Consider the following 26,284-nt stretch of genomic DNA (forward strand, 5'->3'; position numbering starts at 1 on the left):
CCCCGTGTGCCCCCCTCCTTTTTTTAATAATTATTCTTAATTTTGGTTATTATTCTTAATGTTTCATGGGAACGCTTAGATCTAAACATATAACTTAACATCTCAAATGTTCAATCACTCCTGTCACTTTAGCTACCTACAACTTCTAATGTTTATTCCTGGAATCCTATTTCAAGTATAGCAAGATTTGTGTAAGCTTTATTGTGAGGGGTGAAATTTAAACTTTATTAGGATTAAGTGTTTAATAGTATAATTTGCTGCATATGTTGCAAATACAAGCTGCTATGAATAGATCCTCTGTTTAAAAAAAGAACATTTGATATGTTATATATGGACTTAAATCCAATATGTTGTTATCTTTTACTAAAGGAAATTATAAGAAGAGATTTACAGAGAAGGGTTTATTCTATTAATGTCTTTAAAACACTTCTCAACCAAAGTTGGTTTTGGTTTCTGTAATTTGGCTATGCTTAAAAAGTGCTGTACATAACTTCCTTTGTTCCTTGACTATTATTCTGAAAATAGTACAAGTTTGGCTGTTCTTCATATATGTGAGGGGAGAAAAAACATTAGCAGTAGTGCTGGGTGAATATTTATTTAAGTGGGGTACCCTGTTTTTCTATTTGTCCACTCACAGCAGACTTGAGGATTTAAGTGCAAGGCTTTCTGTTATATTAGTGGTATTTTTTAGTGTGATATCTATACCTGCTGAAGAACTGGGATAAAAGCTCTCCCTTCTTAGCTAGCTCCCTGCCTCCCAGGAAACAGCAGAATAGGATGCATTGCTTTAAAATAGGTATCAGGTTTTGTCTTATTGCTGAAGGAACAAAAATAGGAGCAGTGTAGCCTTGTGTTTTTCCAGTCTGCGTGAGGTGTTTGTTTAATCTGAAATGCTAGTGATTGGTTTGGATTCTTATGGCTTTAAGACAAATCAGAATGATTCCTTGTTTCTGACTGGCTGTAATGAATGTTTTAAGGATATTTTGAGATTCAGAGACCACATTAAATTTTCTTGCCGTAGGCATTTTGACTTTTAGATTTTATTATTGCCCAATACTTCCTTTTAATGTGTGTAGTGTCATCTTTGAGGATTTACTTTAGGTAGGGAATTGTGGTTTTTCTTTTTTTTTAAAGAAAGAAACTGATCCTATTTTTAATAGAACAATTTGCAGTCAGACCCTTGTTCTTTTATTAAAGATGGAGTAGCATATAACATGAAGGAAGTAGCTGCATGCATCACTGAGAGGAAAAGCATAGGGAAGAAACAAAGTCATTCCATCATTTTTGTACTGTTTTCTACAAGACAGCAACAAATTTCAGACCTTGTGTGGATGTGTAGGATTCCCTTCAGTCTTTCTACTAGGAACTATAAAAAGCTTGCATAAAGGCACAGAATAATTACAGCCTGAGTCAGGCCAGCACACTGGCTTTATTCACTATAATCAGGATAAAAGAATATCTTGGCAAAAATAACTGGGCTCTGAAATAGAGATGTTCTGGACTGATAATTCCAAGTACAGCCAAAGTTGCAGAGGAATACACAGGTTAAGATTTATGTTCGGGTCTTGTTATTATATGAAACTTAAATAGCATTCATTTCAAATAACATTTTACTCTGTATAGAATGCAGAGGAAACCAGGCCTTTTGAAGATTGCAAATGAAAAGAACTGAATTACTGCCACAATTAACTTTAGCGTGGCAGAACTGTGAGTGAACTATCTCACTGTCTACAGTTTGTAAGGCGATGGAGAATGTGAAGAGATGTATAAATACGCAGAATGAGAACACATTAGCTGACTCTAGAGCACGGTATTGCATGCCATTGTTTGCAAATTCACTAAATCGTACAGATTCTCGCTTCAGTAGTTTTTAGTGTCATGGATGTCTTCAGCCTGAAAAGAAGTAATAGAGATATATAGGGCAAAAGGAATCCTCTGCAATTAAATATAGAGGCAGAAGAATTTATTTTCTTGTCTTCACACAGTCCATTGTTCTTGGATTCTGTCTGTATTTTTAAAAGTTTTAGAATGCTAAAGACAAACATATGAGAATCTGGAACCATGCTAAAGCTTTAGATATTGAACTGTTAGGGCTGGCCTCCTAGCTCACATTAGCTTGTACTGGCAAACTAAGAGCTGACTGTGGATAAGAGAATTCAGAGGAGGTTATTGCCACAGATCCATCCAAAACTGCTCAGGAATAGTTGAAAAATATTTTGTAGGAATAGTGCCCTTCTGTAAATCTTTAAAATTAAACTATTCAGTTTAACCTTATGTGCAAATGGTAGCAGTGAAAGAGAAGCTGCTGGATATGTAAGAATAGGTGGGTTTGTACTGTTGGTTATAGAAATCAGGCATGTATTAAGAACTCTGCATTTGCCCTTGCTGTTTCTAAAAGCAGTGAGCTGAGTATCTCTTGTCCTATAAGAGGCATGGCAGCCTTTCAGAAGACAAGGTCAAGTGGACAAACCAAGATTATGTGTACTCTAGTAAATTCAATAAATCTGCTTTTGAAAAGCTGTTTACACATGAGCTCCTACTTCTGAGAAAAGCAGTAATGTTTACAACTGGATTGCTGAAACAGTGGAGGCTGAAACACTAGCCTACAAGCTGTGTATGCCAGAGCTAATTTCTCATTTTGTGTGCAAGACAGATGCATTAACAGAGACTTAAACATACCAGCAGCAACTGTGAAGGTCAGTCCCTCTAGAACTTTTCCTGTATTGGTCGTGATAGCAAAGCTTTCCAGCAGCTTGACTAGAGCCTTCACTTAATGTTCAGTTGCCTCTAATTTTTGAGGTGCCAGTAGATCCAATGAGATGCCAGTAACTAAGTGCACTCTGAAAAGTGATCAATCCTGCAGTTAGGTTCTTCAAACTGCTAGGAAAGAGGGTTTATCTTGCTGGCCATCTGTTATGCCATCATAAGCTTCAGTGTGGTATTCTGAAGGAGCAAAATTATTCTGTTAAATTTCCTGTAGAAAGATAATCGTTATTGGAAAACAATGTTTGACTTATGACATGTCTCAGTTCATGTGCCTTGGGAGCTATCCATTGTACGTACACATCTGCTCCTGCACACCCACACAGGATGGGAAGATATTCCTCCACAGGAAGGTCTTCCGTTCCCCTCAGTATGCAGGTGGTATGTATTGGCAAATTACATATTGTGGATATGGTAGCCAAGTTCCCAGAGTAATGCACACACAGTGAAGAAATTCACTCAACATCAGCTGCTCAAATGAGAATACAAGATGGATGGCTAAGAGTTTAATCACGTACCCCATCTTTCAATGTGATACCTATTTTCACTTGATTTTGCTACCGGTTACACTCAAAATACAGAAACTAAGAGGTTTAAGGCTGTTAGTGAGATCGGTCATAGTGAAGGCACATAGTACTTAAAATATTTAAAACAAAACAACAAAATGCAGTCCATTTAAGAGGGCTTCATACTTTTCTTTTGATTCCAAAATACTAGTCAGTGTGCTGCCTTTGAGTTACAGATGGTATTCAGTATTATCTATTCTTTTTTTTTCCTTTTCCTGTTTATTGAACATCTTTCTCTAATCCTCTGGATCATTTTAAAACTGCTTAGTGAAATTTACTCAATGGTCATGGAAGATGAGTGATAAGGTTTTAGTGTTTAAACTATTCTGATTAAGGCAAGCATACTTTTCTGAATTAGCTATTTCTATTTTCATTTTGTCTGACTTGCTCAGCTGTGTCTTTTAACATTTCAGCAATTCTAGTTCATTTGGAGGATTTATTCCATTCCTCCCAGGAGCGAATCTGTGTTTATCTTTTCTCACCTCAGTAAGAGCCCTTTTCCCCTCCACCATATCAGTCCTTGGCATTACTGTCCACATCGTTTAGAAGAACAAAAAAGAATCATTAAACTAATGACCATTGGTCTTAACGGTTGTCTGTGAACAGATGACTGCAGTGCCTGTCATGTGAGCTTTCAATTGCTGTTTTTTTTCCTAACATTAAAGCACAGTTATCAAAGTAGAGGCTTATTAGGAAGTGTAAACATGAAATACTGCCAGTTAATGTTAGCAGAAGAATTGTGACCCAAAAGGGGACTATCTTGAGATTAATGGTAGGTCTTCTTTCATACTTGGTCTTTTCATATTCGGAGACTTTGTTTTTTTGGGGAGCTTCTGCTTCTTTTGTTACATTGTTTGCTTTTTATTCATGGTTTGACTTTGTTCCAGTCTGCCTTTCCTTCATTAATGATGGACAGTGTGTATGGCTCAATACAATACACAATTAAAACCTTGCCCTGCTTGAGATGCTTTCACTGGCAAGAGAAAACAGAAGACAAAGTACACTTGGAGCACAACTTCTTTCCATTCTCAAAAAGATAAAGAATGAGAAAGGGAATGAGTCAGGGTAACATTTGGCCTCACTGCACTGAGGAAATAGATTTCAGCTGAGAGGTAAATGTGAAGCTTAGTAAGTTAAACATGGAACATCATGGAAATGTGGTTGAAGAAAGGAATTGCAGCATTTGAGTTGTGGGTGAGAGTCAGGGAAGGCGTTTCAACAGCAAAAGATCTGGTGGGGGTGACAAAGAGCCTGGAATTCTGTGGTAAGAAACTCAGTGATAAATGACAAGAACAGAGGTGCTAGTAAGATGAAGATGATGATTTCGTAGGGATCAAAGAAGTTCTTCTAGGAAGTAGCGTGCTTTGCCTTGTGGCTGATGTGTCATTGTGCTTTACTGATGGTAAGAACAAAAAGCTCAACAGCTCTGGAGTATTTGCAAAATGCATTTGAGACTTAGAGACTGTGTGCTGTGAACGGTTTCTTATGGGAATTTCTCTTTAAATTCCTACTGAAACAGGTGTGCACACGTGGAGGGCGCTTGGCTGAAAGGCATTCACCTCACGTGCCTTATTAATAGCCTTAAACCAACATTCCTGCAGCCAAGCCATGACCATTTAACTGCTTCCTTATTGTGAAAATGTGCCTGGCCGAGTCAATGTGCTGGGCTGCTTAGTCCATAAACCCTGCAAAGGTACTTATTGCAACAGGGAAGGGAGGGTAGATGAAGAATTGGGTTAATATCACCAAAATTATCAGAAGTGCTGGAAAACTAATGGTGGAAAAATAATTTTCCTCTCCATGTGTTAGGCACGTTCATGTGGTTAGCTGCTCTAAATCATAAGTTGGCCTGAGAGCAAACATCTGGCTGGGGCATTCTCTACAGTCTAATTTCTTTCAGGTGAGAAAGGATTCATCTATTAGAGGTAACAGAGGAGAAGCAATTTGATTATTTACACTTTTATTCAGGGTGGTCTGTCTTTGCAGCTGGAATTCTGGGACATCTTTGAAGATCTGTTAGCAAGATGGTAGCAGGGCTCTCAGTGCTCCTCTGAATAAAGGTAGGCAAAAAACAGCATCACAGCACAGGCTCTCTTCTTCCACGAGTTGGCAGTACCAGCAGTGCATTTATAAGTATTTGGTAATACGTGTGTGATGTTAGGTCACTACACACCACATGAACTGTCCTTTCCTATCCTGACTGAAGAAAAGGGAGAAAAGCATTTCTGATTATGACAGTACAATACAGCAGGGAAGAAGAAGAAGAAGAGAAAAAAAAAAAAGCAAACCAAACAGCCCTTGTCCAAAGGCCTGAGGAGGACACTAGGCAAAGTAATATCCAGGATTTCAACAGTGAAGCTTGACTCAATGTGAAACCAACATATTAGGTATATTCTCTTTTCCTTGATACCTGTTAGATTGTGACTAGAACCTTCTCTAAAATGTTTCCTGTTTTTTTTTTTTTTAGTAAGTGATGAACTTGCTGCAGAGATTTCCTCACCCACCCAGCTCTGTGGCAGTGCTGTGCAGGAGGTTGTGTCAGTACTCTTGGAACGCGCTGGAGGAGTTCTGGCGCCACTGAGATTGTTCTGCGTTTACTTGAGTGATTTCACTCTTTTAATCTGGATGTGCACATGCCCTTACACAGCCTTATCTATGTGTATTTATTTTTTAGAAGTCACTGAAGGAGGTCAGCAAACACTGCTGATCAGTAAGATTGTTCTCACGTCTTGCATTTAGTTGCAGTTACTTTAGTGTAGCTGAGTGCCCTTTGTTGTATGCCTGGTATATTCTTGTTCTTAGAAGGGTATTTTATGTAGTTATGCATTTACTATATTCATCCTGCAGTAACATGATTTGCTTCTGAAGAGGAATCTCACTATCCTATTCTTCATAAGGTTGAATTTTTTTTCAGTTACCTGGATTATACTTAATCATATGTTATTTAAGAAACTCTGACAGTCTTATTTGTTGAGAGGTTTTGTGGTGGTAGATGTTGATTTAAAAAAAAAAAAAATCTATCTTCCTAATCTGTCAAAATTATTTAGTTGGCGTGCTCTTTTAGTTGTACTTCAGTTTTGGGCTATTTGATTTTCAACGTAGTTGCACCAAATATTCCAGCTCTTTGTGGCAGTGAGTTTGCCCATATTTCCAGGTCTGTTTCTGTTGTAAGAATTTGTAGTCATTCACAGTAGTAGAGCAAACTCATATGCTGCGTCTCCCTGTTTAATTCATGACAAGCACCATGCTGTTGCTAATGACAACACTGCATGAGCAGTATGCAATGATGAAAAATTGCTAGTGCTAAGGCAGGCTTTTTTTGGTCTGGATTACTTGCCAATTTTCCCCTGCCACCTGAATCAGAAGCAGATGTACTGAGACAGGGCAGGGAGAGAGCTCCCTGTCATTAGCTGCACAAGGTGTGGCAAAGCCTGGTGACACATGGTAAGGAGTCATTGCTCAGCCTGTCCCACATTACGAAAGCCTCTCTTTATATTTGCACTTGTGAATGTCTTTATTTAATGTCAAGATCTTCAGTGACAGAAGTACATAGTGGCTTAGGATTCTTTTTTTCCCCCTTAAGTGCTGTGGTTTTAATACCATTCCACTGCCCCACACATTTCCCTTCTTTGTGCTTTCATTATGCAACAGGAATTCTCTTAAAAATCTGGATCTGCCACTAGTTCTAGCAGGTGTTTGGCTTCTGAGCACCAGAGTTCTTTTCCTTACACAGCGTATGGATGAGAATTTCACTGCCCTTAGGCGCAATTTCAACTGGAGTATATGAAAAGCATGTTACTGTGTCAGTTCAAATTATATCGCTATTAAAGAAAAAACTCTAAAGGAAATTAAATACAAATAATCACACCAACATAACATAACATTAATAACATTAAGGTTATAATTTAAATTAAAAATAATCAGGAAAATCTGAGTCAGGAGTCCAATGTCATTCTTAGCCAGACTCTCCTGAGAATAGACATTGTAAAAGGTGGATAGTGACAAGTTTGAGTAATATGAGATCTCTTGATGAATAGCATTATAACACCAGAGCATTGAAGAACTAAGCAGATTTTCTCACTAGACATAATATACTGCATAGGAGCAAAGTATTGTGTGAAGTTTTTATTCTCCTTTCTCTCATCAATAGCCTATCTATCTGATTAGAGTTACCTTATTCCACTATGTGACAACGTGCTGGGTCCCATTCTGCTTGCATATGAAAACCTGAATTGCTGTCCACCTGCCTTACTTTCCTCAGTGTGTTTAAACACACTGATCGTGTCTATCTCAGATGCAGTTACCTAAATTCTGAACCCTCTATTCATGTTTGTGTATGTGTATCACTGTAGTGAAATGAAAACAAGGGGACATTTTGCAAATGCTGTGCAGAGCTGCTCACAGAGCAGTGTGATAAAGTTTTACCTGATCCAAATTCTTGTTTTATGTTGTCTTCCCATTTGGGCCCAACTCTTAGTTACCTATGAACATCTTTCTTACACCCTGTCGTTAGCGCTATTAGGGTTATTATCATACTGGATGAGGAGATGAAAAGGAAGTAATCTGTCAGAAAAGAGTGGTGTTCCCCTTGCTCTGTTGTTCAGTGCTATGTATTTCACTAGTAGGGGATGAGGCATTTGCAGCCTATAGCTTGCTGCAGGCTCTTTAGCCCATATGGCCCACAATCATTATTCTTTGGTGTTATTGCTAAATAATCCTAATGTCTGCAGTGCGTGGGTAGCCAAAGCTATTGAGTCTGTCTTGCTGTCCATGATAGAAGCTCCTACTGGTCAGTGAAGGGGTTGCATTAAATCATTTCTCATTTTGTTCTGTTCTTTAATCCTTAAGCAATATGAGTATCTTCAATCAGCATGTGTTGCTTTGTAATTCCGCTGCTTCTGACAGTGATCCTACATAACCTAAACTATGTTCTTTTCTTGCCTTTTGTAAATAAATCTGCTATGCCTCAAGGATTATGTTCCAGTCTCCTTCAGCGTGTGACTGAAGGAGATACATGGGCAGAGTGCAGTCATGTCCATAGAAAAACAAACAAGGTTGTCAGTTTCCTGCAACGGAGCCCATTGCTTCTTGGTAGCAACATTGCAGTTGAACAAGAAAAAAAAGCTCTCTCACTGTATAGTGGTCATGATAAAAGAAGTTATAACAAAGCTTTTTGAATACTATAAATATTATTTGTAGTATTATACTAAGGTTATCATAATTTCCTTGCTAAAAACACTGACAGTATTTTTGTAACATTTATTTCTCTATGGAGATTGTAAGACCCTTAGAAACTTTCGGTGAATGAATGGGAGCTCCGTATGAATATGTTCCAGAAATGCTGAAAGCATTTGATTTACGACAAGAATTTTTCCAATTATTAGGTTAATAAATAAAGAATAAAAGGGTTGGTTTGGATAGAGTTGTGAATATATGGTGAAAGGAAGGGATAATGACTGTTTTAGAGCCTTCAGTTAGCTACATCTGTCTTGCTTGAAGAACTATAAGAAGATGAATTAATAACTAGTGTTTTCTTCTAGATTTCTTTTTTTACAAGATATCTTCACTTTCACCATTTTTAGGCATAAAAGTCTGTTCTATCAAAAGGATTTTTGCAGCTTCAACCTAAGAGAAGTATAAAAAACAAAATGAAAGCACCTGCTTATCTACTCTCTTGGCCATCTAAAGGAACAAGCCCCAGCCAATGAAAAGGTGGATTCTTTCTTTACCATTCAAAGCTATTAGCATTTTATGTTATAAGCCAACACTTTTAGGATAAGTTGCTGAACCAGTAAACAAGCAAAGAAACAAAACCAATAAGATTAGTCGTATCGAGTCACGATAAGTGTGTTCAGGAGGTACAAGCTCAAGGATGAATTGCCTTCCCTCCATAGCAGGTACAGCCCCTGCCACCACGCTGCTGGCAGCCTGCCAGCGCAATGCTCGTGATGTGTTCAGTGCAGTTTCTCTGCATCTTTAAGGAGATGACAAGTAGATGTCATACTGTGCTGAGCTTATAAATTGTGTCACTGCTGTGGCAGAGAATCGGGACAGGGATTAAAATTACTTTTTTATTCTTTATGGTACCTAATTTCTTCCTTCCTTGTGGTAAATCCATATCTTTGTGAGCCTTTTTTCTTAAGAACAGACTTGACATACGCTTTTTGTATGTGTAATTCTATTCTCACTGGTAATTGTACTCTTAATATCCAGACTTCTTGGTATATGTTTTATCCATATGCTATAAAATTGCTTTCAAACTGGCTCTAAATATTGTTGTACCCATTCCCCCGAAGGCTAAATTAAAGGCTCAGGATATAATGAGGTATTGCATATTTTGAAAGCAGAGTCTGATCCACACTCACTGACTTTCTGACAATAATTGGAAATGAACTGTGTCAGGTTCATCTTGTCTAGGGGTGCTGTATTTTCATGGTGGCTTTTCTTTTACATGAAACTAGGTAGCACTGAGTAACGTTATTCACAGGCCTAGTAGTAGGTGTAATATTACAAGAGGTATCGTCCTGCTGTAGATATATGCATGTTTAGCCCTTGGTTTTGTAAGGCTGTTGGTGGGAGCTTTGCTGCTGATACAACTGGGAACAACTTTGGTCTCCCACTGTGAATCTCAAAAGCAAATTTTGAGCCCTTCAGTCCTTCAGAAAGAATACAGTCTGCCTAACACAGCCTAGAAGGAGCTTCATTGGAGAAAGGAAAACTCCAGGGTTCGTATTTCAAGAAGAAATATGAAGCAAAGTTAATATTTAAGTTGGGTTTTGAAAGTAAATGAGATTTTGGCTAAACACTACTGCAACCTTTCAATGAAAAGTTTTCTCTTGCTGTGGTCTGGCTAAGAGATTAAGCATAAGTAGTTGTTGATAAATATTCAAAAGCTTAATCACTAGTACAAATTTAAGAAGGTACACAAAGAGGCTTTCAAAATGCAGTGTTCTCAGTCTGCAGCCTATGCTCTGCTGAAGAAAATATCTTTACATTTGATCCAGAGAAATTTTGGTAGAAATAGCTTTTTGGAAGAACTGAAAGATGGTGCCTTAATTTAAAAACAAAATAGTCTCCAGTATCCTTCTTGTGTCAGCACTAAGTAGTACAGATAGCACTGAAAAGTTTTGACTGAGGACTATTTTCTATGTGAGAATGTGGTCTTGAATGTGTTCAAGTTGGGAATAACTCCTAGTGCTGAATGGGTGCAGGGTGGGTTTGATTTGAGCATCAGAAGTGATGTGTACAATTTCCCTTTTGCAGCTGTGAATATAACTGTACATATAGCTTAGTCACTTTTTAATAGTAGACATTTCTCAAGGAGTTGATGAAATTTTAACATGCAGGTTGCCTACTGACAATGTTTTATTATGTTACAAATAGGTAGATGAATACTATGCTTATGAATTCTTACTTATCTTTGAATGCATCTTCAAGGTACAGGATTGTTTTCCTTAGCTGATCTCTACGTGTTCTAGACAAGTCTGGAATGAGAGAGAAGAGTAAAAAATCTTTTGATTTGGTCTTAAACTGGGACAGAGTCTACCTTCAGCAGACCTGAACATGTGCTGCTGTGAAAACAGCTGTTGAGTCACACACTTGAGTTCTGTCTCTGGAAGTTCTTCATATAGGTTGTCTGGTCTCAGTTGTGACTTCCTTGATGAAACTTGGCTGTCATATCCAGAGTTCTTGGGTGTTCTTCTGTGAAAAACTGTTTGGTTTTCATCAGTTCAGCTGCTTTATCAAGTGTATTTTGAGTATTTTTTTTTTTTAAAGTATGATGCTTAGTATCTTAATTCTGGTTTGAAATGTTGCCATCTTAGTTTAATGTTAATTACTATTTTAAATAATTGGCCTGGTCTATGGCCAGCTCACTTCCAAGGCCTCTTAATGTTTCAGAGCAGCTAGCATTAGGAAGTTGGTGTGGTTTTTTTGTTTGTTTTTGTTTTTTAAATCTTCACCATAACAAAAGCTCATCTGAATCTTACTAGATATTTATTCATTAACATGGTTTGCTCTGACAAGGTCTGAGGCTCTTAGCTGTTGATGTGAATTTATATTCTGATGCACTTGATGTAGTGGTATTACTGGAGTGCTGTACTCCATCTAACTTTTTTTTTTTGTACTGGAGTCCTTGAACATCCATTAAACTGAACTGCCACTTAGCTTGTATATTAGTTCCCTGGGGCAGACATTGTGCTACATCTTAGTAGGCAGGTACTTAACAGGAAGAATTAAATTGAAGGCTTTTTAAAATATGATTGGACTTGCTGTGCATATTAATCTGACAAACGTGTATTTACAAGTTATTCAGAATGCAGATGCAGTTTCTCTTTTTTTCCCCATCTTTTTCCTCAAAAATGGTTTTTGGAAACTAATACTTCCAAGACCATGGCTAATTTTCCCCTTTCAGCAAGGGCTACTAAAAGAGCCGCAGAAGGATAGGGAGCCAATTGCATTCACTGTGCTGGCCGGTTCAGAATTCACCTTGAGCATGACAGTGCAATTACTCATAGCTGTGAAGCTCTAGGTGACAGAGCATTATCTTTCATCTGTTTTCCCTTCTAAAAACAAGATGTTGAGGCAATTTCAGGAACAGTGTGATATCTTCTCATCTTTGGCATTTAATATTGATCACTTGGAAGTTTTCATTTTGTTTTCATTGTCACGTGAAGCAGTTTGTTCTGTTTTTGCTCCATATTCTTAGCAAGCACATGGGCTTAGTTAGGGAAGGACTGATTTAAGTCTAGGTAATGTTGATTTGTGTTAGGTGTATGTATGAGCATAGTTCTTGTCTTGCCTCTTAATGTAGTTCTCGGTGCCAAGAAACTCCGAAATTAAAGACTATTGTGCCTAAGAGATTAAAATTTTTTTGTACCTAGAAGATTACTGGTGCATTTCTAATAATCTTCAGTCATTTATTTGAAACACTCATTCTGTTTCTCATCTTTTCGACCTTTACTCCTCTGAGCAGAAAGCTCAATTTCTAAAGCTACTCTTGTTTACATATAAATACGGAACAATTACTTTCCAGTCTTCTAGTAGTTATGATTAAATAGAGTCATGGCATGCTATTGTGATGTTCAATTGAACTTTGCAACAGCCTTTGTATCAAATGATCTCCTATAGTTGTAGACTAAACTACATTTTTCAATTTATCTGAAATTACAATAACGGTTTAAATCCTTGGATGAAATTCTTAATCTGTACCTTGGAAGGAGTGAGCAGTGATTAATATTTAATTTCTCAGTCACAGGGAAACTCTACCTTTTTTTTTCTTTTTAATTGCTCTGATTTGGCAATTACAATGGGGTTGGATAGCAATAATTAATGTGAATCCGCAGTACTCAAGGAAAAATAAAACAGTTAAAGTAGTTTGCGTTGTTGAGTGGTTTCAGAGTATGCTAATAAGAATTTTTGCGGATGAAACTGAGTCAGAAAATGTGCACCATCAGCATACATAATGTGCTTCTATCCCTGATAGATAGTCTGTGTGATTGACTGGAGCTAGTTTAAAATAAAGTCCTCTCCTCTAAATATCATGAAGTGGGTTTTTGGTACTGGGCACTATTTTGATCTTCAGAGTTGTTCCATGGTACTTCACCTTGCTACTAATGACTAGAGGAAGCACTCAGCAACTATCCCTCTCTTATCTGCAGTAATAAAAATAAAAGCCTCTAATATTTGCAACTTCTACTTGCAAAGATGCTTTTATTCAGAGTAGTATATAGAGCAGTGAAATCAGGCAGCAGTAAAAATGATGACAGGCAAGTCTCAGTGGAGGGAGATCTAAAAACCAGAGACTTGGATATCAGCTATACGTTTTGCCTTCTGCAATTGAAAGTGGAAGAGTAATTTAATCTTCAAGCGCTCAGATGGAGAGTGATGAGTGAGGAAGCAATCATAACCGGAGATCAAAGCTGTGCTCAAACCATAAGCCTTTGTATAGGCATGGTGCCATTTTACACTTCCCAGCACCTAAATACATTATCTATTTCACAGGACATTTCTCCTTGATTATATAGGTGGAGGGATGTAGGGTGGAAGACCTTATTCTTTCTTTTTTTTCAGTTTCTGACTAATAAGATATAAGTTCTGATAAGGTTTTAAAACACCTATTTATGTTTCCAATTTTAAAATCGTCTTGTTTGCTACTACAGCAGTACACACTTGTTATCTGATGCATTAATTTTAATGAGTTTTATACAGTGATTTTTATTATCTGGTTGTCTTATATGTCTTCTACTTTCTTTGTGTTTAAGAAGATCATAAAAGCTGGTTTAAAATGCCTGCTCTAAATCTTAGGTGTACCTGTAATTTGACACATTTAACTTGAAGCTATTAATGTTAAACTCGCCATTAAAGAGAGTTAAAACACTAGCAGGAAATGTAATTATTTTTTGAAACCTGCCTTTAGCTTAAAATGTGAATTTATAACAGATTAGCGAAGTCATGCCGATCCCAAATACGCTATAAACCCACAGGCTGCTGAAATTGGAATTAGATTTAGGCAAAAGGGCCTGTAGAAATATAAAAGACTCACAAGGAATATGGGTAGGCTCCTCAGTGGGGTCTAAAGTAGACTAAAAGGAAACAGTGCAATTTGAATTTAGTACAATGTATAAGTGAAAATGTACTGGAGAGGTTCAGGCAGGAACGATGCAGCTTATTTTGAGGTGCCTATACCTGTGGGGGAGAAAATATTTTGTTATTTCACATTGATCGGAAAGAGATCTTTGAGAGTTAAGAGCTGTTATTTTATTATTTTGTATTTCTATTATTTTTTTGAAGACAAACTTCTTGATTTAGGTTGTGCATCAGCTGTATTTACTTGGCTTCAACATCAACTTGCCATAAAAAATACACTGTATTCTTACTACGTTTTTGCTTTTAACTGAATGCTTTGCTGCATTTCTCCTTTACTTGAGTTATGCTGACAAGGTAGCAGTACCTATTGCTGCAGTTAGATCAGTCTCCAGTTAGAACCTCCTGTGTAACCTTGGAAAATGTTCATCTTTTGCACTGAATTCTTTTGTGCTTGGAAGACAGATCTTGCTTGCCTTAATCTAGCAAGTATTCTTCTGCTTCTACAGTGGCTTGCTATTCATTAGCTTTTGATACAGAAATTGAATGTGTGTGGGATAAACCCTCGTTTTTCATGTAATATTTATTACATCATTATTTCACCTTCAAATGTTGGCATCTTTTATATTCAAAGCATAATACTGATGAATGTCCAACGATTTTCTATTTTTAAATATTTATATTATAAAGATGAGGAGCACAAGCCAGTTAATCACTGCATATCCTACTGGCAAACTTGTTTATGGGAAATTAAGCGGCAGTATGATATATGCATATTTCTAAGAAGTGTGGTGGAGTGATTTGAATTTCTTCTGTTCTGGAGTTTGACAGCCTTTTCCAAAATATTGTTATAAACTGCTAGTAATTAGCACTATTCCTTTCCAAAGTATTTTACAAGTATAAGCTAAACTTTAAAATGCACTGTTAGTACAGGTCACTTGATATTGTAACTGCGTTTTACACGTGGGGAAACTGAGGTAGAAATGTTAAGTACTTTAAGCCAGGCCACTAGAGGTTTAGAACGCATATCTCTTATCCATTAGCCCTTTGCTGAAATCATAGGATTACATCATTGCCATATTCCCTCACATAAGATCTATCGATATTCCATTGACACCAGTGGGGAAAAATGCCAGATTATGTCAGCCAGCTTCATGTCTGGGCTATGCTGAACATGTCAAGGCCTGTGTGAGCTGCAGCCAGCTTGGATTCAGCATGAAGCTGTAACTGCAAACCTCTTTGTTACCTTATGGGGAAAGTATTGTTATCAAATGGAGGCTTTATTCTTCATATGTTGTGATTTACTTCGGCGTAAATAAAATCAGTTGGCTACAGTGTACGACTGAGACTGCTGGTGTAATTGGCTTTAGAGAACACTTCATGATAACATGATGTGAACATGAATTACTCTTGTGCAGGTCTGATGGAAACAATCCTCTTTAAAATCTTGTGTGACCTTTTACCCTAGTCTAGACATGTCCTAGCTATTTCTAGTTTATATGAAGATTGCTTGATTTAGGACAAGTATGTTAATTTAATGCTTGTCATAAATGATGAGGTTTACAGTGTGAGAAGCTGACAGCTTCTTCTTTGCAGAACAGAGTAAGCAACGGCAGTGTAAGCTTCTCCAGACCCATACTGTGAATGGCTTGTCATCTGTTTTTTATGAGATAAGTTGTGAGCCTCAGCAAGTGAATTCTCTGCACAAGAGAGGAACTACAGAAGCTCTTGCTTTTTTTTTTCTGCTACAAACTGGTTGAATGACAGATGATTTTTGAAATCTCTTTTTATCTGATGCTGAGATTACACTCGTGTTGCTTGGTACAGTTCTATCCAACAGTCTAGAAACTGGTTGATGGCAACTGTTAATGTAAAATCATTACATATGTCAAAATATAAGAAACAGTTTAATTAAACCCCATTTATTAAGCTGACTTGTTGGGAAACGTCCAGCAGTAACTTGTGCAATTCGTGCTTTTTTCTTCCCTAGAAGGTTTCAATCTCTTGGAAGATAATTTTATGTCCTTGCCCTTCCCACTCTTTACCTACCCTAGCTGGACCCAGTACTCTCCTTTCAAAACGTGATTGCTCATTTTTCTCTTGCATACAGAACAATATGGCTTCCTAGGGTAAAGCTCCTGCCTTAAAGTAACATGAAGGATGTAAGTGTTAGTGTGGTACGCATGATGTGTCTGGGATGCCTTAAACCTGCAGTACAATGAGAGCAAATTCAACCAGTATGTGTTCAGTATGCTTAGCATTTTCTACACGTGCTACAGTTACTGAACATGCATAGATTACTTAGGAAAAGTACCTTTGTCTAATAAGGGCCCAGGAGTCAGATGGCCAATTTGGAGATATGGGTGCAGGCAGAATTAACTCCTATGCAGCTCAAAACAGGCTGCTCTTCTCCTGTTCTGTTCTCAAAAGCAGTTCATCAATTGCGAATGACTTAGAGAGCTGTCATAGACCACTGCCCAGTGTTCGATTCACCATCTGATTTCTTCCTTGCAACAGTCATTTCCTGCAGGACAGGAAAGTAATTCAGTGTAGTGTGTAGCAAGTAAGCCTACTTTGAGGAGGGCTGGTCTAGAAGATGTCTTCCAAGCTATGATTCTGCTCTTCTGCTGTCCTGTCAGAATAGAGATGCTGTATTTTCTGCAGCAGTCTTTCTAGTGAAGCATGTAAGAAAAAAGGCAGTGTTGCTCGATGTTGCTGCTTTAGTGTCATTTTCACAGTCTTTCAGCTGTGATAGTTGATAAGTTAGAACCACTTAAATAACTAGTATGCCATCTTTGCTACTGAGACATCTGATTTGCTTTTGAACCTCTGTAAGAATTTGACATATTTTTGTCATGGGCTTTAGGAGTAAAATATTCCTCACTAAACATTATGCTTTAAAAACATGTCATTTTTTTTTAAGAAGTTCAGATCTGATCTTTTTCAATGTATGCATATTTAAAGTCCTGTTTTGTTTCTGCAGTAGCAGTAATGTGGTGTTTCTTCTCTTACAGACAAGAGCAGAGCAGTCCCAAGGTGCATACTTCTTGCCTGAGTTTGCCCTTTCTCCACAGGGGAGTTTTCTTGAGGATACCACAGGGGAACAGTTCCTCACTTACCGTTACGATGACCAGGTCAGTATGCTATACGTGAAAATGACAGCCACATTCATGAAACTGACACATGGATTAGTCTAAATTAAGAAACGGTGTACAGTGTCCTTAGAAGGTGCAACAAGCTATAGCAAAATGAAAATGAAAGCTTTTAAAATAAATAGTAAAATAAAAATAATAAAGTTTAGGAAGTAAACATCAAAAAACTCATGGAAGATCTTTGGGGGATATAATAGAGATGAAAGCAACTATGTTTTAATTCTGAGTTAATAGTTGTTTATAGTGTTGTAAAATGCATGGAATTAGAGGTTACTGTAATTTCTGTGAATTGGTTGACCTATCCTTAACTGACTTATTTCTTGGAGGAATTTAATCACATTTTCTTCCTTGTGAAATGTCAACAAATTCTGTTTGCAAAGTTTTCAGCAGGGGAGGTTGGGTGCACTATAAAGAAACAAATGCAAAGTGGAATAATGCATGAAGCAGAGTATTTAGAAAGCAACAAATTATGTATTTTAAAGTTAGACGTTAAACGCTTTCTCCAGATCCATTGCAACGTTCATGTTAAACATGGAATATAGATATAAATGTAAAGAAAGCAGCATGAAAGAAATGCTGTTAATCTTGGCAAAAGATCTGAAGTAAACCTAGGAAATGCGTGGCATGCTGTGGAAATTTACTCATATACAATGTGTTCCAGAAGTCAGTTGAAACTCCACATCAAAACAGTCTGAATTACACAGACGCTTACAGTACATGTCTTAGTGGAAGAGGAGGGAATGTTTTAGGAAACAATCTCCAAAAAAAGCCAAACTTGCTTTGCAGTCACAAGGTTTGATTCTATACAGTGATTAGCAGTTGGAGTTTGAAAGATGGTCTCCTTGCTGGAGCTATTTGGAGAATGTTTGTTTATCAGCTGCCTGCTCTAAGGGAAGAGGAGAACTGAGGCAACTAAACATTAGAATGAAGAGCTGTTCAGGGGGACAAAAGGAAGTGAAGATGATGAAGAAGAAAGCGTGCGGAGCTCCTGTAAGCTAGTTGAATATATTTTAATATGTTTATGATAATTAGTACTTGAGAATCTTGATTCATCTATAGAAAAATTTACATGTAGGATGTCCCCCAGAAAAAGAAACCTGGCAAAGCAATAATGTACAGTAAAATGCAGCTGTGACCCAGGCTGCATTTAACGACAGTAGTAGGAAAATCCTGTGAAGGTTATATACCGGAATCAGCTTCCATTAAATGGAGTGCTTCTTAGACAAGACAATAAATCAAATATAACTGAGGGATAGTACAAACAGTCTATTCAAATAGACTATGTGAATAGTATTGATGATTAAAAAAAAAAAAAAAGCCAGTTCTCACCCTCCATAAAACCTCAAATGCCGGTGTAGCTGTATATAGAAGTCTGTTCCAAGCTCAATTGCATTTGATGGAAAGTTTTTCCATCTATTTCTTTGGGATCTGAATCAGATCTTGGTTAGAGCCGGCTTCTTCTTTCACAAATGTTACTCAGATCTTCACGGATCAGTTCAGGAATAATGAGTTGTATGAATTTCAGTTTCGGTTCTTGGAACACAGTGATGCTAAAACATCAGAAAGTTGAAAATAAAGGCAAATGTACTATTAATGTTACTGTTAGTTTCTCTGAAGTGAAATTTGGTCATCAAGACTTACTGAAAAAATGTAAATCTGTTGAAAACCAGGTAAGGACTGATCTATGTCTGGTTCTCCTTCCTTGGTGTAAATCAAGAACTCTTCTATAACTTGAAAACAATTATTGCTGTAGGACATTGATCACAGAATTACAATCATGTGCAGTTACAATTTATGCTTTTGCTGGAACGTTCACATACTCGTGAATTTTCTTTTTTTATTGTAGTCTTTTCTATTACATTTGCTCTGTGAGTGGAATTCAGTCTTAAATTGGAGGATGAGACTCCTTTACTGGTTATTTTCTTGAATTTTGTAGATTGGTTTTCATAGGCATGAGGAATCGTACTCTTTTTCTTATGAGCCACTGGATTTACTCCATTTTGTTGGAGTCTTTTGTGTTACTGGCAAATACCTTAAAAAAATAAATGATCTCTTTATGTTTATGAAACCACCACTTATGTTACAGGACATCTTGTAATCATTCTTAATGCTTGAAAAGCTAAGAAGCATGGCAGATCTCAAAAGGATGTGCCAGTGAATAAAGAGGGATTTATGTAAAGTGTAAGGCCACTTTTAAATATGTAGTATAGCCAACACTAGAATGGAATCAGTATAGAAATGTTGCCACCTAATCCAGAAAACCACAATAGCTTATTCTTACACGCCATAACTCAGTTTAATTTCAGCAATTCACTTTTTATGCTGTCATTGTGGATATACGTTATTTCCATTTCCCAGTCTTGTGAGTGTCCGTGCAGAGTCCTGGTGTTCCTGCACACACTAAGATAAGTTTACTTGAAGATTGGAACAGTAAAAGTTGTGCATTTGTCTACAACAAATAAGAAAATAAGTTTTACCCAATCCATTGTGAATATCATCCCTCCATCTGCCTTCATGGTAGAGAGCAGAATAGATGAAAATTAGTGAGAAGTTCCTAAGAGTATTGTGCAGGAGTGGGAGAAGGTTGGTGACCTATGTCCATTTGGCTAGTCAACAAGATAGCAATGTCCTTGCAGAAAAAGTGATCATTCCGTATGTTTGCAAGTGTGTCCTTCTCCTATAACGCTATTCCAATAAAATTTCCAGTTTGATATATGGATGGGTATTATTTCTATATAGCATCATCATCATGATCCAAGATTAGTTTCCTTACAACCTCCAAACGCAGGAATGTTTCAGAGGGGTTTTCTTTGGCTGTTGTGTGTGATATTTTTCAAGCAGGGAGCCAGTTTAATCAGGATCATTCATTCCTTTGTTAGTAAGTAATCTCGGTAAAAAAGAACTAGCTGTTACTCGAATATTCAGAAGTATTTGCTATCTGAAAAGACAAAGCTTACAGTTTGAAATGGAAGATGAGTAAATATTAAGGGGAACACACTGTACTCTGTTCTAGCCCAGCAAAATTACATGTGGATTCATGTTGTACATGTAAGACAGTACATTTTGTTCTGCTTTAGTCTGGCAAGGAGGGTGCTCTCATTTTTGCACAGGATTCTACTAACCCCTTTGCATATTCGGTTGCTATGTGTGCGCTTAAGAATTACATGCAGATGAAATTTTTGGGCTAGATAGTTTCTAAATTCAGTTAATATGTCTCTTAGTCTCCTTTATTATGACCGTAGAAGAAAATAGATCAGATACTGCTGTCTTTATTCATTGTGGTATTTTTGTGGCATCTGAGTTTTGGCACGTTCTGTTATCTTCAGGAAAAAATAAAAACAGTGATTCAAAGCAAATGCTATAGAGGGATTCCAAAGAGTAGAAATATATATGCAATGGATATCTTGTTATAGCTCTTGCATTGTCCAGCAAGCAATGTCTTGCATCAGTCCATTGTATACTTCATTTCTAAAATTCTACTGAGTCAACGTAATTTAAATCTAACAAAGTATCAGATAGATTTTGATGTGTGGCCAGAGGCTTCACTTGCCATTAGAAATTTGAGACTGAAAAAATATGCCCCTCTGCTATCACTCTCAATGAATTTCTGAATAAGTATATAAATAATAGTTCTCCCCCCAGCTTTAAGATACAAGTTATACCTTGCCATAAGGAAGTTTTCCGGTTTTCTGATTTCTTTTGGCTTTTTAACTTCTAATCTACTACAAGATTTTTGTTTTCTCTTCTAGAATACTAGTAGTACTGGAAAGATTTCTTACAAAAATAAAATGTTCTTGTTTTCTGACACTTAAGGCATAGCTTCCAAGTATTAAAACCATTCCATATGACGGACCACCAACAAGGACAGCAGTGAAAGCCTGGTTGTGTTGAATGTTTGAAGTACCTTTCCACTTTGGCTGGCTGAAAGAGACAGCGAGGGGATGGGAAAAATAAAAGAAGATGAAGGGAAATGTTATCTTTCAAGTCAGAAATTTTTACTTGATCACTTTAGCTTTCTGTCTGACTTTTCTCCTATATTTTTATGACATTTGCCAGTTTAAACTCATAATAAGGGAACTCTGATTCTGGAATTAGACATATGGCACTAAGTAGTCCAATCTTGGCAAAGAAATGTAGTGTTTCTAAACAAATCTTTAAAAAAAAAAAATGCAGTCAGGGAGAGTGGTAAATATTGGCATCTTAAAACCACCCAGTAAGCAATTAAAATAATGAAAATCTGCACTTTCAGACTTGAGTATGTTTAGATATGTGAGGTGAGGTAGAAGCCAGTGAGTCTGTTTCCAAGTAGATGTGCAAGTTATAATGCACAGGCTGAGGCTGGTGCAGTTCTTTTTATAACTAGTGTTTCTTTGGACTTGCCAGAGAAATCTGCTACAAAGTGAAGGCAAAAATTAGGAGACTGAATATCATGATGTACACCTTCTTCTGCACAAGGGGAAATATTCCTTTGTCATTTCTGCATTTCTGTTGGGTTTTGTTGTGGCTTTTACATGTTGTATAAACTGTTACAGTATGGACAGAAGTGGTCTTAGGGATCCATCCAGGCTGATGTTCCTTCAGCAGCATCTCCCACCTCCTTTTTCGTCTCTCCTTGCTGACTGCTATTCTCACTGATCTGCCTGTGATCTAAATGTGCATCACAGCCTGCTTTTGGTGTCAGCTGCTTTCTACTCATTTATTGTTGGCCTTCTGGGCTGCAAGCACACACTGCTGGCTCATGTCCCACTTCCCATCCACCGGGAACCCCCCGGTACTTCTCTGCGGGGCTGCTCCCAATGAGTTCTTCTCCCAGTGGAAATGGAGATAGAAATTGTTGGGCTTGTAGATGGGTTGTATAAGGGATGAAGGTTATTTGCAGTTAACACGTTAGTGAAGACAAGCTCTAATCCTGACAAAGGGGTAAGATTTGTTTTCAGTACATAGTGTCCCAGTGTTCTCCTTCTGTGTTACACTGTGACATGACATTTTTGTTGAAATCCTGAAGGAACATTCAGAACTATTAAAGAGACTTAACATCTTGAATCCCGATCGTTAGCTCTTCATTTAAAGATTCTTTTGGAATGAAGCAAGCAGTTCTGAAGTGGATACAAGCTATTTTGGGTTTTTCCATGCTGCAAAACTTCCACCAAACAACACTCCCAGTGTTTTCATCTGTGTATTCTGAGCGAGTTGATAGAACTAATTTTGTCCGTGCACCAGTGGTGTTACATCTAATGTCTGGCTACCTGAATTTCAGTGTTGTTAGAAATATTCCTCTTTGGCTGAATAACGTGCTGACCTTGCAGTCCTTATTCAACCAAAGCAGTGTTATTAGAGTAACTGAGCACAAACGCTGCTGACCTGAATCCTGTCGGTAGTTCCACTTTCTTAGCTGTCGCTCACTTGTGTGAGCAACAAATTGTGAGGGGAGGCTTGTGGTACTCCATACTAATCCTACAGGTGTTACTGAGGAGTTTTAAATCATGTTCAAAGACTTCAGAGCCAAGTCGTTGTGAGGCTGTGTGAAGATAAAAAATGTATATTTAGCAAAAATTTATCTGAAAGTAACTTCAGGGGTTTCCTCATTTTTGATTCTGTAACCTAATTTTTTTTAAGCTTTATGTTTGCAGGCTCAATTTGGATCTTTTATTTCAAAGAATTTTTACTTTTAAGATAACTTGGATATGGAAATTAGCTCTGTAATCAAGTGAAATGTGTTTCTTGCTTGGAATAGGAGGGAGGCAAAGGAAGCAGGGATTAATTGTGAATGAAAACCACGTACAGTTTCAGGCAAAATTACCCTCACAGACTGGTATTTGTATAAGTCAGTAGGTATGATCCTATTCAAAAAATACTTTTGTTTAGCTTAATTGCTTGCCGGAAGCGTGTGACTAGCATATGCACAAATAATTATATAATTAGTGATATATTCTTGTGCATGATGGATTGCTTAGTGAACTGGAAACTATTTAACATACTTATGTTTATTGGCAAATTGAAGCTGGCACTTCTTAAGCCACCAACTAACATTTTAAAGTCAGGGTTTGGTTGTACAGAGAAAACAGTGGCAGTGCTGAATGCCGTTTTTCTTTGTGCACTGAGAACTACAAACTTTCTTATTTTGTTAGCATTACTGCATTTAGTCCAACTCTGCCAAGTGTCTCTGTGTGTAAATCGTTGCTTGAGGTCTTTGCCTGCTGTGGGGTAAATGCCTTCACAGGGAATCTGTAATAAAAAAACTTGAGCAGAAAACACATTTTATATCATTTCAGTTAGGATTAAATATCTTCTATGAATAGGATGTAAAGCTGAAAATTGAATCCAATACATTCTGTGGTAAAACTCATTGGTCTGCATCCTTAGCCCTTCTGTGGCTGTGATATTACTGGCTTTACCAACTGGCAGAGGACTCCCAGCTAGCAAAACCAACCCCTAAATTAACCTTTCCCAAGTTCCTCCCCAAAATGACTTATCAGCGAGAAAGGACAGCAAACTATTTCAGGTGCTGCTGTTATTCTTGTCCTCTGGGTGCTAGGCAGATCCCAGGGCTGCTCTCACTGATATGAAGTTGTACAGGTATGCACAGCTTTGCGCGTGCGTGCTCTCTCTATAGCTATAAAGCTTTCCTCTGTATCCCTGTTTGGGGAGGTGGTGGGAGGAGCTTGGAGCCAGTCTATGACTGAGACCACTGACTTTGAGGACAAAGGACTTGGATTAGAGGAAATAGATTATTTGTAGGGACTGAGGGAGCAAAAAATTGTATCTTTTCTGGTAAAGGAAGATACAACTTCTGATATACTTTTCTTTCCCCTTTGCGCTGATCATTGGTGCCACTTCTGTATTTTTGATCAGTTTCAAACTGATTTACATCAAAACTTTAAAGTTCATTATTTTAATACCATCTCTGTCATGCATGTTTTTCACAAGGAACACAATTAACATGCTCCAGGTTGGGTGTCACAATGACTTTAGTGAAGATAAACACTTGTAAGTAAAGAGTCTCTTCCCATTTGTGTGCCACTAGTGTGGAAGGTGCAGTAAAAAGCTTTGTTTTTAAAGAAATCTGCATATCTTGGCTTTGTTTCTAGAAATATTTAAAATGGTACTTGATATCATTAGCACTTGCATAATGAGCGAGCCTTGGGACAGCTGTAAGAACAATCTCTTTACCACTTCAGACAGTTCTATCACTTCATGCTATTTCAAAATAATTGTCAGCGTTGCCTGTAAACCTGATTTATTCCTACTGACTATTAGACTTCAAAAGCTATTTGCTCACAAGGAAGAAAATTACGTACCCTAATTACCACTTTTGGCAGTAGCAGCCAAATGGTAAATATAGGTTCCTGAGAGGATCACTGCTGACAGCTGTATTTATTATTTTCAGAGCCTAGTAAGTGTTACAGGTTGTGATACTGTAAGATCTGAAGCATTTTAATACTCCTAATGTGAAACGAACTGTACCAGGCTTCACAGCACACGTTAACAATGATGTATTGATAGAACAACAAAATGAGGGGATTGTCTTTTCTATTTCCTAGCTTTCAGCAACCATCTTTCTTCATATCTCAGTCAATAAAAGTTTGCGTGCAGTAATCCAGTGATCTGGCTGCAGTATGGCCACGAATAGCACAAGCTCCTGCCCTTCTTCAGTGACCAGATGCTATATATTTGCACTGTTTTATAAACAACTTTCTCCATTGTAATGTGGAGTTATGCACTTCTTAATTGGTTATTTAAGAGACTGATAGGCTAATGATTGTTGAAAAGGGATAAGGTCAGAGAACTGAACAGAGGAAAATAACATTAGTTTCTTATGGAAAGAACTGATCTGCTGGATAGGTCATGGGATAGGCAAGTAAGGTTGAGCTTCAGGATCAGAACAAGACTAAGTGGAAGAAACACTATAAGATATAAGCCTGATTCAGCATGTTTTGCTGTTAGTTCTAGCCTTGGAGGCTTATCAGGACTTGATTTAAGGATACAGAGGATGATGGTGGCTTGTAGTAACTGAATTGGAAGATTATTTTGGATTAAAATAATAAAAAGTAAATTATTATTGTTGTCTTTCCATATTGTGAGAGCTCAGTGATTTATTTTATTTGATTTTATGTATTAAAAAGTGGAATATGTTATAGTACATAAGCATCATTGCAGCAGCTTCAGTACTTCATTCAAGTAGACATTCAAGAAGACAATCAATCATGATTTCTCTTCTAAATCTGTGTCAAAAAGATATAGGACGATGTATTGTAAAGTAATCCTTGTTATTTGAACCAGCTGCTGGCAAATTTGATGAAGATCACTGAATTTTGACAAATTTATATGAGCAAGCTGATTAATTATGCCATGAATGCTGACATAAGTTCTGTTTTCAAAATAGACATGATCTGTTGATTCATTGTTTTACTTCCATCACATCACAAAATATTGATGTAGTTTACTATGGCACTCAAACCATTTTGACTAAATATATGCACATTTGCTTATCTGTGCAGTGCAGAGGTCAATGATCTTTGTCTGAATGTTTTTTAATGGCATAAATCTGAAGAAACAAATTGTGCTCTTTCAGACAGCTCTTATATTGCCTCACAACAGTAATACAATATATGGAGTAGTGCCCCCGTTTTACTACTTGATAAAATAGAATTAAAAGGTTGCTCGCACTGCGTTACTGCGCTAATTTACATTCAGGAAGCACCATGCATTGGACTGAATTTTTCTTTTTGTTAACAATAGATTATTTGTAATATATTCAAAAATCAGTCTATAAACCGTGACACTTTATTGCCTTTTTAGTACTGGCTTCAGTAGTAGCTGCTTGCATTAGAGTAACGCTGTATTATAATACAAGAATCAGAATTACGTCCCATGTAGCAAATTTAAGTACTAGGACTAAGTTCTGAACTTGCTCTGCATATTTTATCATCCAACTTGAAAAAGCTGTGGTTTGTTTTTTTTGCAGATATACTTAACAATGAACTTGCCAATTAATGCTTGTTCTTCTCCTGCTCCTTTAGTACCGAGGCTATATAGCAGTCTGTTTTTCTCATGTTTTGTGTTGTACTCAGATGAGAGGAAAAGTAGGTTGAAAATATTTCTTATAAATAGTCTTCCTTTTTCTATGCAGTGTAAGCAACTTTGTTTAAATGAAGGCTGTTTCCCAGAAATTTTTCCCTCGAAGCAGATGTCTTCAGAGTGTCAAAAGGGGTGCTCATC

The 26,284-nt window shown here is 37.3% G+C and overlaps 1 protein-coding gene across 5 annotated transcripts in view; it reads left to right on the forward strand.

Moving 5' to 3' along the window:
• The window catches only part of ADAMTSL3 (ADAMTS like 3), a 178,841-nt gene that overhangs the window by 15,566 nt on the left and 136,991 nt on the right, over nucleotides 1-26,284 (forward strand). For all 5 annotated transcript variants that reach the window (XM_004943830.5, XM_004943825.5, XM_004943826.5 and 2 more), the window contains exon 3: nucleotides 16,928-17,047. In XM_004943830.5, coding sequence (XP_004943887.2) covers nucleotides 16,928-17,047 — 120 coding nt within the window. The remainder of the gene's footprint in view (nucleotides 1-16,927; nucleotides 17,048-26,284) is intronic.

The sequence above is a fragment of the Gallus gallus genome, chromosome 10 (assembly GCF_016699485.2).
Source record: "Gallus gallus isolate bGalGal1 chromosome 10, bGalGal1.mat.broiler.GRCg7b, whole genome shotgun sequence".
Classification (NCBI taxonomy): Eukaryota; Metazoa; Chordata; class Aves; order Galliformes; family Phasianidae; genus Gallus; species Gallus gallus.